Source organism: Melitaea cinxia, chromosome 26 (assembly GCF_905220565.1).
Source record: "Melitaea cinxia chromosome 26, ilMelCinx1.1, whole genome shotgun sequence".
Classification (NCBI taxonomy): Eukaryota; Metazoa; Arthropoda; class Insecta; order Lepidoptera; family Nymphalidae; genus Melitaea; species Melitaea cinxia.
Window position 1 is genome coordinate 3,009,608 of NC_059419.1, and position 19,955 is coordinate 3,029,562.

Here is a 19,955-nt window from a genome sequence, read left to right on the forward strand (position 1 = left end):
AAATATATTACAGACAAAGCATAAAGATAGTTACAGACAGTGAAGTACAATGGGCGGACTTATGGCTAATTAGCCATTTCTTCCAGACAACCCATACCACAGAGGAGACAAAGTATTTTGCATAATTCAATAAAAAACAACAGAATGTACCACTTATGACCATTTTAGGCAAAAATAATTAATTTTTATATGTAAATACCAAAAAAAAATATGACGATAAGACGTTCAAAAAGTATTTGTAACTTGATAGAAGATTTTTATGAAGTTATTTACCAATCTTATTCGTGTATCTAATTTAAGACGTATAAATTATTGTTAAATTGAGTTGTTAAGGTGAAGTTAGTTAAACAAACCTTGAAAGTTGAAAAATAATAAAAAGCTAAGTTTATCGTTCATTACATAGAGGTCTAGACTACCTAGTCATATAGTTGTACAATTTCACACAATTTAACAACACAATTATTATTAATATATGTATTCAAGTGTTTAGATTTACAGAAAGTGTATTCCTATTAATCGCTTACTACGTTGGTTCAGGAATACCCTGTCCTAAAATAATGGTGAATATAAACTTTTACTACACAATTTTTTTACTTTTCAGGCAATTTTCTTCACCTACAATTACTAAAGTTTGTTTTTTAACGTTATGTGCAGCAAGCTTTTAAGCTTTTATAAATGTCAGTGGAGTTTGGCTTGAAGTTTCTTTGTAGTGTTGCAAGCTGCAATAAATATAGCTCCAATAATTTAACGAATTTACTAAAAAAACCACAAATATCATAAATTCAATTGCAATTTATGTTAATATAATTATCTCAACAATTTAGGCTAATATAATTTGATTGAAAATGTTCTAAAATTGCTAACTACATTTAAAATTAAAAAACGGACCAATATACACATTTGTATTATACATAATTATATTGTACAATAGGAGCATATCAAATTTTCTTATAATTTAACATACGAATATAATTGATTATAAAACGCTAATTTGTTAAATAAATTTAATATAATTTTTTTTTTACATTTATATGAAAAAACTAATAAAATAAACATTAGTACATTTTGAAAATAAGCTAGCTTGTTATTTCCTAACTCAATTTAGGGTTTGTATTAAGTTTAGACGTTTCCTTAAAATTTTATATCATTCATGAATACTACGGAAGTTCTTTAAAATAAAAGATATATTTATATATTTGATAAAAGATTACTACTATTCTTGTTCTGCATTTCTTTAGTTTATACCTACGTTAAATTTCTTAAAAGAATTCTATTACCTACTTCATGTCCTAGCTCCCTCTAGTGAACACAACTTTAAACCCCGCTTTGGCGGAAGATGGCCGTCGCGTGCCGATTGTTGCTCTGATTGTTTAAGACGATTAAAAAAGTTTTTAACTATTAAAACGTGATTTTTGACTGCGAACTTTGCTACAGAGTTATAAAGTGAATCAAATAGGTGGATCTAAGTGTGTTTATAAAGTGATTTCTTTAGTTTTTCACTCAAAAAGTCCTACGACTTTAGTGTGTATGAAGCTACTAGTTTTCCAAGAGTGGTTTTACAGTGGAATGTTGTGATAATATTTCGATTGGATAGTGTGTTTAAGCTCATATTTCGTCTGGGATTAGCTACATTTATTTTAAAAGGTATGTTCTTCCAACGTTTACGTAAAGTATGGTAAACTTTCGTAAAGTTCGTTTGTTTACTTCTTAACTTGGTTGCGCATGTTCAGTAGATCATAAAGTTTTAATAATCCAAGTTGTGACTTTTTAACTTTGTAGCTTATTTTTAGGATGAATACATTACACCGTAATATTTACTAGGCATACTTAAATATAAAACATTAAAAACAAAGTGTACTTATTTTTATATTTCATTTTGTCATAAGATCGGTATGTGTTATTTTGTCTATTATTATTCCACGTACCTGTTTGTGAATTTAGTAGTTGTATTTAGAGATAATTTCAATACGTGTAATCTAGATTTCTAATAAACATTGAAGATGTGCACTTATTTGTTTCTCATGGTCATTCAACCTGTTCGTGACCGCAGTTTACAGCCTCCGCGGCTGCCACTTTCTTATTTTGTTGATCTGTAAAGAAGAAAAAAAAGTACCTACAGTAGGAATAGATAATAGAACATATTGTTTTAAAAAATTATGTTTTATATTATGTATATTCTTGTTTATTTAATATGTTATTGACTAGTACTTTCTGATAGGAATTTTTGTTTATATTTTGATACATATGTAAACTGTTAACATATAAAAACCGCAATACGTTAAATAGTGTTATTTCGAAAGAAATGATTTATCCTGGTTTTCTTTGACTTAGTAAAATGTATTAGTAAATATATCCTATATATGATAAAAGACTAGGCAAAAGGCGCCATTTCATCCGCGTTTTTAATTGTTGCTTTGATCATATCAGTCACAGTGTAACATTTTAAGCCTATATAATTCCTTAAAGATTTAACAATTCTAAAATATATAATAGAAATACACTGATATATTTAACATACATAAAAAACAAAAACCTTAATATATTACAATCATAGAAAAAGAAACAGTATACTTACATAGATAAATAAAATTATAATAAATTGTATATTTTAAGATAATGCAAAAAGTTTACTTAATAAAAGTTTTTTAGGTGTAAAGTGGAATCTTGAATTTGAAAATAGTTTTTGTGTATGAACCGCAAGTTCAAGAATTTTTTTTTAAATATGGTACCTCTTTTTTTTTTTTAAATTTATTGAGAGTTAAATTCGAGTCCTTCGCTCTCTTTGGTACCTATATTATATAATAATACCGCAGTAAAAAAAAAACTTTTTATTTTATATTTTAAAATAATATTTACTTAATTGTAATAAATATTGAAAACGCTTGCAGTTATCTAACTTTCATCTTGCACCTGGCTTTGCCCGTAGCATCAACAGGTACAGTATCATCAGTAAATTATATTATATAATCAATGAAATATATAACCAACAGTAATAAGCATGTGAATATTTAAACCAAGCCAATTAAGCATGCTATCATCATGTTCAATCCATATTTCATACATAATTGATGACAATGTCGTTTGTCAGCTAACTTTAAAATCATCCATATTGAATTTTACACAACAATTGGTAATTTTAATTTATGAAAATTGTGTATTCATTTTTGTAAATAAAATTTTATTACTTTTATGAATGAAAGTTTAGAAGTGTAGAGGTATTTTACAAAATATACTGTGTGTATCAGTTATTGTTTTATGATTATGAATTATATTTTTATAATTTTTATATTTTGACCTTTATTTTTAATTTTTTTCTTGTTATTCTATTTATTTACTAAGCAAACAGCTAAACTCATCTGGCATTTTGGCTTTGTGACAGCTTATAGTCTAAAAAACAGTTTTTAAAATAGTTACTTTTTACTTAAAAAAATTATGCGGTAGCTATCATATGGATTTAAATGCAACAGATAGGAAGTACAGGTTTTATCTGTAATTAATATTATCCAGGTGCTCGAGACTGATAATATCTTTGGCTTTTAGGATATTATTATAATTATATGTGTTTGTTTGATACCCGATAGTTATACAAGTAGTGTAATATTTTTTTACTTAATTTGCTTGTTATATTTTTATTTGTTGTTATTTTATTGTTTAAATAAGTATAAACATACATGACCAAAATTTTCATCTTGGTGTCATTAAAAAGTTATAGAATATGCGTAGAAGTTTTACTAGACACTTCTTTGGAGTTACAATAAAACTCAACACTCCTTTAGTACTAAAGTTTTAATTCCATGAATAACTTGAATTTTGATATATATTTTTTTGTCTTTAATATAGGCCGAAAGGCTTCCTTTAAAAAAGGAAGGAGCTTCACTTGTGCTACTTTACTGAGGACTTCTAAATATATCTCGATATTTAAAAAAAATTAAAAAAAATCATGCATATAAACCGTGATAAAATTTGAAAAGTTGTTTCATTATGATAATATTAATTTTTTTTTTATAACTCATGATTTGTTCACAATATTTTCTTCATAGAAAAAGTATGAAATGAATTTTTAACAAAAAATTTGTAATGCTATAATAATGCGTTGGTTGCCAATTGTGGTTCATTCTGATTCATTTACAATGTCTGACGCACGTAATTTCCTAAAAAACTGCACATTTTCTAAGATTTTAAATATATTTCATTGTGATATGACTGATATGTAAAGAAAATGTGAAGACGTGATTAGGTCTTGTTTATGGACTTGGCTACATGCGACGACTTCATATTATGTTACATTGCCTCTCTATTGCAGACAGTTCTTTAATACGAAAGAACTTCTCCAAAAGCTATATTACATAACGCTGTGTTCAAATCGGACCAGTAGTTTCTGAGATTAGCGCGTTCAAACAAACAAACAAACAAACTCTTAACAAGCTTTATAATATTAGTTTAGATTCATCGCAAATCGAAATTGTATCAGATAATCTGCATTTTCGATTCAAGTACTTCCATTAATATTTCAAACACGCGACCATCAAATAAATCAATTTTATTACTTAATAAAAACGCTAACATTCTACCGTCCGATCATTCGTCATCAGACCGAACATCATTAGGGTTCAATTAATTGAATTAGAGAGAACCCTCTAGAAGGTGTTGGTGTATAATTGTTTAATTACCAACTAATCAAGATTTGTTACGCCGTGATAGACTTTACGGACGAAATCACTAAAAAGTTGAATGGTTGTTGAAAAATGTTTGGGCACGCGGTGTTGGCGTTTTTTGAGATGTAATCGATAAAAACTTATCTCGTTTACAACGATTTCTTGGTCTTTTTTTTAAAGTTCCGAAACCTTATTTCGAGGTTTACTTTAATTTCCATTCTAATAACATACCGTACTAAGAAAAAGCAGTTTAAATACAATCTCTAATGTTTTAATATTCGTATGTCACGATATTATTGGCTAACAGTAATAGAAAAAAGTTAGAGGTTGACCATGTAAATAGGCGAGTATGCGTGAGGCAAACTTTAAAGCACCACATTAAATGCTTACTGACGTTATTCCTTGTGACTCATTGTTTGGCCACTAACGTTATGTTTGTCGACTCTTTGTTTGTACCAACAGAACACTTATCTATGTTTATCTTATTACCCAAATGGTTTCGAGTGTTGATAGCGAGGCACTCAAATCTCGTCTTACTTTCTTCTAAAATACATCGTTCTGCAGTTTTATCGCGCAACCGTTTCTAACGCTTTGCATTGCGTAGATAGCTAATGTTGCTAATGTGATCTAAAATTTTATTGCATAACCATCTTCTTTCTTAACTAGGAGAAGATCAATACTCTTTTTTTTTAATTAAGCAAATGACTTTCCATATTGATTAGGCCATTAAACCTATATACGACCACTCCGAAATTGGTTTTATAATAATGGAGATTTTATCGATACTGTCACTAAAGAAGTGATTGTTATAACAACTCTATACAAATTTTAATTAATGATAATGACTACAGCAATCGCCTCTTCCAATTAAGTAAAATTGGACATTGTTCATTGCGGGGTGGATTAAAGGGGTTAATTACGTTTTGCGGTGTCCAATTATGAATGTTAGTGAAGTAAATTGTAAGAATAAATAAAAGGTATCAGTTCCTTTTTTGCTTTTTTGAAGGTAGGAATACATCTTGTACAATTATAGCGTGACCCAAAAAGATTATAGTAAGCGTGTCACTAAAACAGCTTTTGTTGGTCTTAAAATTTTCTTACCGTGACAGAATAACATCTATTGCCTCAACATTTCTTAGTTTTTCTAAATTTTTTAGTCTAGTAACTCGAATTCTCGTTATTAAGTTCGGATTTTGTTATTTATTAATAAAAAGAGGCAAAAAAATAAAACGAAGTAGTTTGCAAGGAGAAACCACAAAAGGCGTGTTTGCGTTGCTCTGTCAACATTTGCTGACTTTGGCATTCCGTTTGTTTGTTTTAGTTGCTCTCTGTCTCTCTTTTACTTTTTAAAATACTTATTATCCTTAAAAAAAAATTACTGCTTAAATGTGGCAGTATAAAGTGTTTACTCCAAATTATAGCATCAAAAACAATATGATTCCTTTGTTTATCCTTTATTTATTTCTTTCTGCCTTCCTATGCTATCCTTTACTTATTTCTGCTGAAGCAGCATATAGGTTCATTTACTATCCTTTATTTATTTAATTATCCTTTCAAATTATATAAAAAAAAAAATAAAAAACCTTAAAACCTTTTACAATTTTTTTGTACAATTTATAAAAGGGAAATCGCTAAATACAAAATTTAATATATTTTTTTATGAAAGTATAACTTTTATGATATTATAAAATAAAAACGAAAAAATCTTTTGTAATTTTTATTTATTCATTTATTTACACTTCATTGTACACCAAACAAGATATGAAATAAACAAGCAACATTAACAATAATTATTAGAAAAATATACAAAAGGCGGTCTTGTTCTTTTGTTATGTTGAATTTGCTTCCATGGTATGTTTTACCATTTAATAGCGCAGTTTACGGATGAGGTAATCATAAACGTGGGTCTAGAAAAACCATTAAACGCAACGAAGTGGTATGTACAAGAGTTTGTTTGTAGTTCGGTCAACAGTGCGGTCGACTGCCGTGCATCCTACATTCATTACAGCTCGACTTTATTTTCCGAAGCTTTGTCGGAGTTGATAACATTGAGATTAATTCCAGCGACTTTAATATAAACGTGGTCGCTGAGCTGTTAATATTTATCTTTTGTAAATGTTTACAGACATGTGAACTAGTATGATTGTAAATAATCTCGCTGTGCTCGTATATGTAATGATTTTCAGCGTAAACACACACTTCAGCCTATCGCAGTCCACTGTTGAACATAGGCCTCCACAAGTTTGCGCTAAAAACGGCGTGAACTCATGTGTTTTGCCTAACGTTTTCAGCGTAAAAATAAGGGCAAATTTGCTTCATAGTATTGTACCTACTTGAAAATTATTTTGACAATTTATTCTTAGCTAAAAGAATATAATAAGTCTTTTTTTATTAAAAAAATTACATCCACGGGCTAAAATGTCCATTCCTTTTGTTAAACATGCATTAGAATTATATTAATACCACAGGCGATTTCTCATACAAACTACAGATCGACAGTCTTGACAGACTGCCTAGTAAAACCAGGACGTGGTCCGACGCTGACGGTTTTTTTCCTTACAAATTATTTAGACTTATTTTGTTGTATATATTAAGTCTTGTAATATTAAAGTTTTCATGTTACACTTACGAGTACGATTCAACATGTATTTCAAATTTTACTTATAAGCTCTCAAGAAGCTCCAAGTTAAAATCAGTTTGTTACCAACTTTAAGCAACTTCCCGAGTGGTCCTTACATCTGGCTTGTGTCAACGGCTCAGTTGATTCCCGAGGATCTATTACAGGATGTAATAACTTTTAATGGGACGAGTTTGAGACTCATTCGCTCTCATTTAAAGGGACTACAACAAAATTCAGTATTAAAGCTCGAGTAACTGCTAATGTTATTGCTAGTGGTCATTGTTTAATGGAATATTTGTAGCAGTAAATTGTGCCTTGCGGTAGGTCCTGCCACTGTTACTTTGAATTGACTCTATTTAACTTGAACGATTGAGATAGTCAAATGAATAGTTGTCATGTATTTATACGGACGGGTGATAAACTAATATACTTATTTAATAATTTTTTAACTTAATTTTATATGTATTAATATTTAAAACGTATGAAAGGCACTGTGTTAATATTCGCCTCATCCGAATCGCGTGTTAAGTTTGCAATGTTGTTTCAGGCGGCGTATCAATTCAAAACAAACACACTAAATCGTAAATAGCTTTACTGAAATAATAACATTCATTTTTCTTTCGAAAGTACAGATCACGAAGGGAATAATGTCTGTTTAATGATTCGTTTCGAATATCAAACTGCTGTGAGCGAAATAAAACTTCCTATTTATCGCGTGAACAGGGCAAAGTTTCCGAGAATGAAACATCAGCTTTGATTCCTCCATCATCACATTCATAACTTTCAAAGTTAGACAGTAACTACTCGAGTTAAAAAAAGCACCATCGATAAACTTAGCAGGAAACCTTAATACGGCTTGCGAAACTTTGTAGGCGTCTTCAAACTTGTCAATTTTTTCTTGAATTACCGTACGATAGTGTTTTATTATTATTCGTATTTGTCTTTGTAGAATTTTGATCTTGGATGGATATAAAACACTTGTGGTGAGAATATATTTATTGAGGATAGATATGAGATTTGTGAAATTACTTAATTAAAACGTGCCGATCGCAGCGACGGTTACTGGACGACTACAATAACGACTTACCTTACACTATATTAACATTTTACCAACATACAAATTTATATCACATTACAGATTATATTGTACATGGGTCACAGATAATATTGCGTCGCTTACAGTCTTCATATTTCTTTCATAACTTCTTTATTGTACAAGGATGTGAAATATTATCTTTATTTAATTCTTCGGTACTTATTATGGTAGAACAGAAAATTATATTCTCTTAGGAAGAGTTAAAGTTATAAAAATGTGCAAACCCTACGACAAAAGTACAAAATTCGAGAAAAACAATCGTATTTGCATTGTGTGAACATTACGAAGCATCAAGATATTTCGTCGGTTCCCATTTAGATATCTCTCGCAGAAACATAAAGTCAATTATTTTCTCACATCAGTGCAAAGGCCGAACATTTGCATCGTTGCCAATATCAAACAATTGTTATCACCAACCAGAGTCATGTTTAGAAAGCAAACATGCATTCAACCTGGGACTTGAACTCCAGTACTGAGATAATCGAGTTTTAACAGGACATTAAGTATTGTCTGTAAAACTATAAAGTTAAAACAACCCGTCCTAAAAGTTAATGAAATTTCTCATCTTGCCGAGCTTATGTACCTAAGTGCTTATTAAGTTAGGGTACGCGTTAAAAGGTGCTAAGCATTATTTATAGTTTAAACGAAGGTAATGACTTTTTGTGACAATTTTATTACCCACTAATCACTACGTGTATTGTAAAATAGTCCTCGGTTGTATCTTTTAAAGTTTTGATAAATTTTTGTTAAAGATTCACGCAAAAAATATTGAACTGATTTAAATAATAATCAGTATGTAGGTAGCTTTAAAATAACACATAGGCTATGTTTTATTCCGACATTTAAAGAGGCTTAGAAGTAGTAAAAGTAATTCCGCGAGGAACAGCTGGTGTTAAATCAAGACACTTGTCAATTACGAACAATAAGCGCAATTGCGTTTATTTTGAAACGTGGCGGTAGTTTATCACATATATCCCTTTAATTTCCATAAAATGCAAATCGTTTTCTCAAATATATGTATAGGATGTTCGACTCCTAACTGCGTTCCTTCAAATTGGGGTTCTGTAGGTGTTATAGATCACGTACTACGTGAAAAAAAATTCTAGCCTTTTTAACCGATTTCGAAAAAACTGTATCATAATATTTTGATTTCCTTCACTCGATTACCATACAGTTTTCAATTCCACATTCAACTTTTAAGTAAACAAAAGCGATAAACATCTCATTTTTTAACCAACTTCAAAAAAGGAGGAGGTTAGTCAATTCGACCGGGATTCGGGGATAACTTCGTCGATTATAAACCGATTTTGATTTTTTTTTTGTTGGAAAGGATGTCCTAAGTGTGGTACCATGACCAAATTAAAAAATGACCTAGTGGTTTTTTTTTCACGCGGATCGTGATCTATTACATCTACAGAACCCCCTTTGAAGGAACACAGTTACGAGGCGATCATACACTAAGCATCATTAAATACGTCGAATGATTTCTGCTTTTGTAAAGATATTTATTATTTTTAAAATAAAAGCTTGTAAAACGTTTTATTTAGTTAGCGCGTTAATTGATCCAACTCGAAACACGTTCGCCCGAAAAGTATTTCAATTAAAGTGCCAGCGGAAACTAATATTTCATAAACAGAAAAGAAAATTCAAGTTTTACGCTACATAAATTACAGAACCGAATAAATTTTGATTCAAACATCTGCATTTTCATAATCTTTATCCCTTAGTAGCTGCATTAAATATTGCATGCCATGGGGTAACTGTTTGCTAAGTTCACCCCATGCTACCGAAACGGGGTGTGTATCGTTTCTATTCATTTCACATCGATAAATATATTTAACGATATTGATACTTAACTACATAAATATTAAGGTAGGTTTTTCTGTTTATCGACTAAAAGAAATTCGCACCCCTGATTTATAAAGCTTATTACATTTCATACGCGTGAAATGAGCACACGTCGAATAACTAATACCTACCATTCGCAACTTTATATCTAACGACTTAAAAACTATTTGCGTGGTTTCCCCTTCAACCCCTTTTTTCGTCAAGATCGTAAATTATCTACTTAGGTTTGTATGTGGCGATAAATTGGTTCCTATTCTTTGTGCGTGCGTAAAATAATGTCAACACATATATTTTTACACATGATGTGATATTAAAATCGGCCAAATGCGAAGACATTCCCTTTCTACCTTACAACGTTTAACATTAGTTAAATCAAACTAAAGATTTTCTTGAATTAAATTTAATGTCTATTATATACAAAAAGTTTTTAATAGCCCTAGAATGTTATCCGGTACAAGATTATATAAGCGACAAATGTGTTGGTTTAGTAGCGGTGACTGGCAGGAGATATGACTGACTTTTTGATGTTTGAGTAATATATTACTTAAGGGTTTTAAAAATATATTTTTTGAGTGTGTTCCCTATTCTCCTCAGTGGAATTTATATTACGAATCAGTGATAGCTTCACAGTAACTATAGGTAATTAATTGCAGAACAGAATAGGTATTTGTAAAAATAAAACAAATCAAGAGTACCTTTAAATCTACTATAATAAAAAATCGTTTAGTTTTCATATATGATGTGATAATCTATACCAATATTGTAAAGCCGAAAATTAGTCTGTTTGTATGTTATTTTAAACACGCTAATCTTAGGAATTACCTACTGGTTTAAATTGAAAAATTCTTTTTGTATTGGATAGCGCTTTAACCGCGGTAGATTATAGCGTATGTTTTCGCTAGTATACAATATTAGTTAAAAAAATGCTAAAAGGCAAGGCAATATATATATTGTTATGTAATGTAAAATACGTCGATTCGATGTTCATTTTGCAATGACTAAATGTGGATATATCTACAGTTAGGAGGAGACATAATAGTTGGAAGCCATAGCCGAGAGATCCAAATCCTGCCAAAGGCCTTTACTAATAAGAGGATTCGGGGCTTAATTCTCTATTCCGGTATATCTCCGACGCTATTCCGGCGCTCTCTTTATGATAGCTTTTTGACGAAACACTAGTAACCTACTTTCAATTATTTCATGCAGGACATTGCCTAATGACTTTTATGTAACTTACTTTTGAATATCAAAGTATCATATGAGGAAGGTAGGTACTTATACTTGGTAGATAAATGTTAAGACTTATGCTGAAGCGATTGAAAGAGGCTGATAGAGCGAGCGTTTATCTCAGTGAACTGACGTACAGATGTCGCTCAACTGAAGTGCCTCCCTAATCTATACATTTGCTATCTGAGGTCGCAGGTCAGGAGATACCGTAAGCGCTCCGCTAACCCAAGCGATAGTAAAATTTCATTTCAATAGCGTAAAGCCAATTTTCCCGTGACCTCCATTTTGAAACGATAATGTAGTTAAAACCGATCCACATTTCGTTAAATAGAATGTTTTAAAGAACTCGCTGTGGATCGACCTATTTCTAAACGTGATAGATGGTCCCTCTCATTTTATTATTGAAGCGTTTGATTGAATTTGTTCTTGAATTTTTCAACTTTATTACGCATGAGTTCTCCGGGACTTACGACTTCTTTCAGTTGTTATTTCAAGGCTTAACACGGAAATGTTAAGAATTTTTTTGAATGAATTTAGTTAGCTACGAAATTTCCAACGATGAAGAAACTTTGTACCTTATTTTTGTTTTGTTCTGCGTATATTTTCAACGCTAAAGGAGCTTAGAAGTTACTCAACTCTGGTTTCAAAAACTGCTCCACTCCAGTTGAGACGCATGACTTAATACTCGTAAGCAAGATTCTTTTAGTAAGTACTATATGATATGATAAAATTGCCTGCCATGATTTGATCGCCTGCCATATTGATTGGCTACAAAATGTTTCGTCACTATTCAATCACAAAAGTTTTCTTCTACTTTGAGCTAATAAGGTTTTTGTAATGTTTATATGTACAGCATTACTTTTCATGTTGTTTTTTTCTTATATTGATATCCACTAGAACTAGATACCTTTAAAAAACCATCGATATACGATACACCATGGTCTACGTACCAGTTATTGGTAAAATAATTCATGGATTAAGTATTTGGCTTCCTCTAGCTGTCGAGTATTTCCTTACCATTTTCCGGTCCGTCACATCCGGTTGTCCAAACAATTAGTCCGCTCCTTTGCCCACTTTTGTACTCTCTTTTGCATTATATCTTTAGAACATAGCTTAGTTTTTTTAAGCACAAACATAATTTTCGGCATACGTTAATTTAAAATTAAAAAAGAACTTACAGCCATTGTTCTTAGAGGTTCTGATTTTGTTTCTGATGGAATTGTAGAATTCTTATCGGCGATAAAAACTTGTGCAAATTAAGAATACATGAAGGCACAATGGCGAAATATTAAAGACTAAATAGATCATTAGTCTGTAAGTCAATCTTTAGCGCCGAAGTGTGTTTTACATTTTTAATCTCGCATCTGACGCGACCGTCTCGTATCGCTGAATAATGTATTTGGTCCATTAAAATATCTGATTTGTACGCCCCTCCGCTTCTAAATATAACGGAACGATGTACTCTGACAGCTAATGTTTATTTGTGGGAATATTTTGTAGGGATTTCGGAATAGTTATGTTTTTTGTGCGGCTAGTTCAGGATCTCGAGTGGAGCCGGCTTAAATGACGCTGTCACATTTGTTACATTGAATCATTACGTGTTTTTGCTCCAAGAATGAACTTTAGAACAGAAGAACACATTTATTATGTTAATGTTGTTAAACATTTAATAGTTCTGTGATTTATCAAATAGTTCGTAAATAAACGCGTCGGGAATACAAAATAAAACTATATAAACTTAAAAATATTTATGACATTATTTTAACGTTGGGTTTATATGTAACACTAAATCAATAAAAATTGTTACACTAGACATTTTTTTATCTTTATTTACACTCAAATGGTATTCCGGTGGACTAATAATAACCTTTTATTGGGGTTTGGAAATGTAAGAACAAACTTATTTTTATCTCGAGGCATTATACACCTCCGCATTATCTCAAAATAAATAATACTTAAGGAATACTAAAATTTTAGAGACCAAGAATGTAGGTGTTAAGTGACACTCGACTGCAACGATTTTATCATTTCAAATAGTTTTGTTTGCTTTTAATTTTTTAACTTATCTTCAAATTCACTAGAACTGCGTTTTTTTCAGTAAATATTATGTGTAAGTATTTTTTGTCTTTAAGTAAATACTACGTGTATTAAGAAAGGTCATGGCTGTAAAATTGGATATAGAGACCCGAAAGACCATCTTTAGATAATGTGCGTTGTTAGATGAGATTATTAAATGCTATCTAAAACATTTTAAAGCAGATTCAACATTATAGCATACATACGTAGATAAACCTTTGTGATACATAGAGCATAGGTACAAGCGAGAGGTATTAAATAAAACCTCATATGCCATATATAGTTACTCAGCTTAAAAAAAAGTTATTATAAATTGTAGCTTAAGTTCAGCTGTAAACATATCTTGTGCCTACACTACTTCATCTGCTTGACTGATTGTTTCTACATAGCTTAGTTATCGTATGTTGTATATGTGGTTTCATTTCATTCCCCTCGTTTCTACTCTTGACTGTCAACTCTGTATATAGATACATATATAGGTTTTTAAAACTAGTTCAACATAACATTTGTTATATGTCAACGAATGTAGATAAACAGAATGTTTCGTAAAGAAAAAATGTCAACAATTCACTTCACACGCAGCGGAACCGTCAAGCTACGTCGACCGTGTCTACGGTTTTTATTTGACATCTGTCAAAGCAAGTTTTCGTTCAAGATTGGTGTCTCGTCACGAAATAGGCGCGTGCTAGAAACATTATTGGTAGGAGCATGACTATTGTTTTTTTTTTGTGTTGTTTGTTTATTAAACGATGGTCGAAACTGCCAAAAAGAATATACATGAAAAAAAGATTTAATATTTCGCTTAATATTTCTTCTGTTATGCAATCCAGTAATATTAAAATGATATTTGAAAGAAAAGAGTCACAATGGGCGATCTTTCGTATAATTACGTGTGTCCATAATATTGTATTTCAAATTTTGATTCAATGCATCTGACCTAGAAGTGAAATGCTATAATGGTCGGTAGTAATTTACCCGTGACTAATCTAAACGTAGTGAACAGAATACATTTCCACAGTATTAAAGATACAATGAATTGAATCTGTACTACTGTTATTGAAAAGAAAGATGCGTTTGTTTGAACTGAACATAAGTTAAACTGTACCTTTAATGTAAGATATCATTTGAGTTTAGCATAATTTTGGTCGGTGGACTCACGTCTGCATTAGAGATACTAAGATGGAATAATTAGTTTTTTTTTTTTTTTTTTTTTTTTATACAATGATAGGCTTGCGTTTGACCACTATTTCACCTGATGATAAGTGAAAATGCGGTCTAAGATGGAGCACGCTTACCTAGAAGTAACCTATTCACTCGCGACTTAAAGATCCCCAGGTTATAATTTTCTGGAAACACAGACGCTGGTAGAGAGTTCCATTCTTTGGCTGTACGGATCAAGAATGTACTAGCGAATCGCTTAGTGCGTATAAGGGGAATGTCAACCATATAAGGGTGGCGTAACGCAGAGCGTCTGGTTGTACGATGATGGAAGGGGGTAGGGGGAATCAGGTTATGGAGTTCCTGCGCACACTCTCCGAAGTGTATCCGATAAAATACCGACAGGCCGGCGACCCTCCGTCGATGATGCAAGCTTTGCAGCTTTGCAGCGACCAGTGCATCATCACCGATGAGCCTCCTGGCTCGTCTCTCGATCGACTCGAGAAGCTCCAGCTGGTACTTGGCTGAGCCATCCCAAAGATGAGAGCAGTACTCCATGCATGATCGAACTTGCGCTTGATATAAATTTAGATGCTGTTCCGGAGTGAAGTACTGTCTCACCTTCGAGAGGACGCCCAGTTTTCTGGCAGCTGTTGAGCCTTTGTCTCTATGTAAGAGCCGAAATTGAGGGTGGATGACAAAGTAACGCCAAGAAGCTCTAGGCGGCCGGTTATGGGCACGGGTACACCTCGGAAAGAGGGAGTCAGATGGAAAGGACTCCGCTTTGCCGAAAAAAGACACGCCTGGGTCTTAGAGGCGTTGAACTTGACCAGGTTTGCGTCACCCCAATCGGAGACAGCTTTAAGGGACAAGTTCAGACGCTGAATCATAGCTTCCCTCAGCGATTGGATCTCAGACCCACTCGCTCGTGCGTTGGACACGTAACGCTCGACAACGGTGCTGTCATCTGCATACCCAAAGATTCCGGGTTTGAGCAGGTCGTTGATGTGCAGCAAGAATAGCGTTGCCGAGAGTACAGACCCCTGAGGAACCCCGGCATTGATGGCCAAACGATCGGAATCGCAACCGTCTATAACTACGCGGATCGATCGATCCCTCAGGAAGTCAGATATCCAAACACAGAGAGAAGCGGGTAGGCCGTATGAAGGAAGTTTGCTAATAAGGCCGTCATGCCAGACCCTGTCAAATGCTTTCGAAATATCGAGCGAGACCGCAATGGCTTCCCCGTGTTTCTCGATAGCCTCACTCCAAATATGAGTGGCATACGCCAGAAGATCACCCGTGGACCGATTACGGCGAAAACCAAACTGTCGGTCGCTAAGGAGATCGTTCCTCTCAAGGTGTGCCAGGAGCCGGTTATTCAGTATACGTTATGGAAATAGGTCTGTAATTGGCAGGGTCAGCTCGACTGCCCTTTTTGGGCACAGGCTGCACGTTAGCTTGCTTCCAGGCTTTCGGCACTTGTCCTGTCGCTAGAGAGAGACGAAACAGACGTGTCAGGATTGGAGACAACTCAGGCGCACAAGTTTTGAGTACTATGGCAGGTATTCCGTCAGGACCACTAGCTTTATTTACGTCCAGATTGCGCAAGGTTTTAAGGACCTCTTTTTGACGGATTCGGACTTCAGACATAGACGTCTCGCATCGAATCGAAGAAGTTGGAGGTGTGGCGCTGCCTAAGTCAAGACGCGAGGATTCCGCAAAGAGATTTGCAAACAAGTTTGCCTTCTCCTCAGCGGTGTGGGCTAGTGATCCATCGGGTTTTATCAGTGGAGGTAGTGAGGGGCGACAAAAGTTCGATTCGACCGATTTGGCCAGGGACCAAAAGGCTTTACAACCAGGTGGGTATGACGCAAGTCTAGTCCCAATTCTGCCAATGTGGTCAAATCGAACCTTCCGCAGAGCCTTCTTGCAGGACTTAGCGGCTCTGTTATAGGCTTTCTTCCTCTGACCCACGTCTGTTGTCTTGCGGTTACGAGCGTCGACCCAGGCCAAGTAAGCTGTGTTCTTTTCTGCTTCAGCACGAGAACAGTCAGAATTAAACCAGGGTCGAGCTGCCACGGATGCCGATGCGTCAGTGAATGGTATGTAATACTCCATTCCCTGACGCAGAACATCAGCCACAGCATTCGCACAAGATGAGGGATCATCGGAGGAAAAGCAAATCTGTCGCCATGGGTACGATGCAAAGAAAGAACGCATCTCATCCCAGTTTGCTGACTTGTATCGCCATATTCTACGAGTGCCTTTGGAGCAGGATAAGGGCGGTGAATGGACGGATATGGACTTCACCAGACAGTGGTCGGAGCTGCCTAAAGGCGATGAGACCGAAACCGAATAGCGGTCAGGATCTGTTGTCAGGAAAAGGTCCAAACAGTTGGCAGTATGCGAGTCAACATCGGGTACCCTAGTTGCTTCCCGGACCAGCTGGGTGAGATTGAGTGCTAAAGCGAGATTGCGAATCTCTCTACCAGCGTGGTCAGTGTGCTGGTATGGGAATAGCCACTCTTGGTGGTGGGCGTTAAAGTCCCCCAGCATTACCAATTGAGCAGTAGGATACCGGTGCTGAGCCGCATCAGCCGCCTCACTAAGGTGTTGAATAAGCCTGGTTGTCTCCAGATCTCCGCTGTGCGAACGGTAAACACAGACATAAAGAATTTTCTCCGCTCCTGTGTCCACCAAAACCCATAAGTTAGAGAAGCTAGGATCTTCAAGATTACGAAGACGCCGGCAGCATATGTCGTCACGGGCATATAAGCAAACACCCGCGTGTGGTTTAAAATTATGCTCCAGGGTATAACCCGGGTAACACAAGTATGCTGTGTCAGACGGGCTGCCGATCTGCGTCTCCGAGAGGAACAGTAGGGCCGGTTTCTCAGTCTCAAGATGGTGGTGGACTGCAACGAGATTGGAGTGCAAACCTCGAATGTTAGAGAGGTGCACTGAGAGTGAGAGGGAGTGCAACCGCTGTGCTGTCTTGTTTTTACTGTTACTCCTATTCATAATGGCGAGTGAAGGAAGGTGAGAAGAAGGCAGTGAAACGAGGCTCCACACTACTAACCCTCAGACTTTCACCGAATCACTGCGATGGAAAAGGGGATTGGACTGGAGACTGCGGGGACGCCCGAGCCCCCCCGGAGATGTCCACCGGGCCCTCTCATCCGGTCGCCAACCGGCACGATGGCGCATCCCGGGATTTTTCGTCAGTTGGCGGGGCAGTCTTTCGTGTGTGGCTGGCACATTAATTGGGCCCCCAACTACCTGCGGTCGGCCAGCGGTGCACCGTGCCTCGGATCCCGCTACCCTCCAGAACCAATCACCACAACGCAACGGTACCAGTGCCAGTCAGACTGGCCAGTTCGCGCGGAGCAACTTTTTCGACCCAAATTCTCAATCGGCTACACCGATCAACGTACCGAAACACGAAACCGCTTGACGGTACGACTTTGTTCAGTGGGTGGTCGCGAGCCGTCGGCCAGAGCCTACCACCAGTATGTCACCTGATTAGCACCACCCAGGACCACGTGTAGGGTTTCACAACGGGGTATACACCTACGGACGAGGGTGACTCAGTCCCAAGTTTTCTTAATGTAAGCTGCAGTAGTGTACCAAGTAAACGATCACTAACAAAAATAAAAATCGGAATAACAAAAGCACGGGCACAGTAAGCCTGTGGACATAATTTTATATATACAAAAAAAAAAAAACTAGTCCTTTATCATATTCCAGAATTCTGAAAAATATTTTACTACCCACAAAAATAAAAGTAGCACAATATTAAGTTTTTTAAAATAGTTCGTTAAATAAAAAATAAAAAAAAGTTCGTAAAATTGGATTGTCTAAAAGAAACGACGAATTAGCCATAAGATTCTAAAACTATAATGTAATGTATATTATGCATTTGTGGCGTACAATAAAATATAAATAAATTTAAAAAAAAATCACTCACAAAACTCTGTGTTAAGTGAAACTGTACAAACAGTTTCCTGCAAACAAACTTGTCGCAATTTATTCACCATTCCAAATGTTCCCAAGTTTTAAGTAATAAGCTTCGCTTACGTTTTATATTAGTTTCTGGGTTTCCCACTTTATGAATACGAATCGACTCAACTTATTCGAGTATTCACTGAATTTAGAGCGACTAATGAGTGCAACAGGAGAGGGCTCATGAGGCGTTTTTTTTTTAAATAACATCTTGAAATTTTTAGGTATTCTAAACTTTTGTTGGATTTAGAAGTTACTATTTGTAATAATATTTAGAATTAAACCTACGATTTACGTTTTCTGTTTTTTGATATTTTTACGCTTCAGCCTATAATATACCACTGCTGGGTATAGTCCTCTTTCCATACGTAGGAGAAAGATCAGAGCTTAATCCACCACTCCAATGCGAGTTGGCGTTTATATTTCCTACTATGAGTAACGATTGCTATCAGGTGTACAAGATGACAACTGGGACCGACGGCTTGACGTGATCTGCGAGGCACGGTGGGGAGACCCACAAGGACTGCACAAACACCCAAACCACGGCAAACATCTGTATCTGTATGGCCAATACAAGTGTTTGTTATCTGTCATCGAATCTGTAACCGCCAGCACAACAGCCACAAACTTTTTTAGTCTTTGAAATAAAATAAAATAAATAAACAAATATCTTATAACATACACACACGGTCGTCTGTTCCTACGATAAGCAACTTAATGCTTGTGTTACAGGTAACATTCGACTGCTATAACTATTTTTTTAATATACATACAAATAATACATATATAAATACAAATATTATACAATATAAATACAAATATTACACCCAGACTTAGGCGGGAATCGAACCCGCATCCCGCGGAACAGAAAGCAGGGTCATTACAAACTGCGCCATCGGGCTAGTAAATCGTTTTTACATTTAAAAAAATGAGTTTTTCTATATTTTTGTTCGGCGGTAGGCAAAGAAGCGTTTTTGTAAAATGACAACGTTTTTTGGCGACATTCAATATTGTATGTTTTCGTCGAAGTTAATGCTATGTATTACCTGTTTAGCAACTCTTTATTTTCATAGACTTATTTATATGAGCTCAGTCAAAGCCAGGCAATTTTAAAGAAAAGTAATAAACGTTCATTACTCTTAATAATAGCTGTTAAGGTTCTACCTCGAAGAATATCTGAATGAAAACTCGACTATTACTATTACTTTTAGACTCGCTTTGAAAAGTAATAAGTTAGGTATTCTTTTGGCAATATTACGACAAAAAGTAA

The 19,955-nt window shown here is 34.7% G+C and overlaps 1 protein-coding gene across 1 annotated transcript; it reads right to left on the reverse strand.

The window, feature by feature from the left end:
* Nucleotides 1-6,657: 6,657 nt before the first annotated feature.
* LOC123666408 lies at nucleotides 6,658-17,704 on the reverse strand. Its single transcript, XM_045600502.1, has 2 exons — nucleotides 16,595-17,704; nucleotides 6,658-6,747 (listed from the first exon to the last, which is right to left on the reverse strand). The coding sequence occupies exons 1-2, from the start codon at nucleotides 17,702-17,704 to the stop codon at nucleotides 6,658-6,660; spliced, it is 1,200 nt and encodes a 399-aa protein (XP_045456458.1).
* Nucleotides 17,705-19,955: the final 2,251 nt, after the last annotated feature.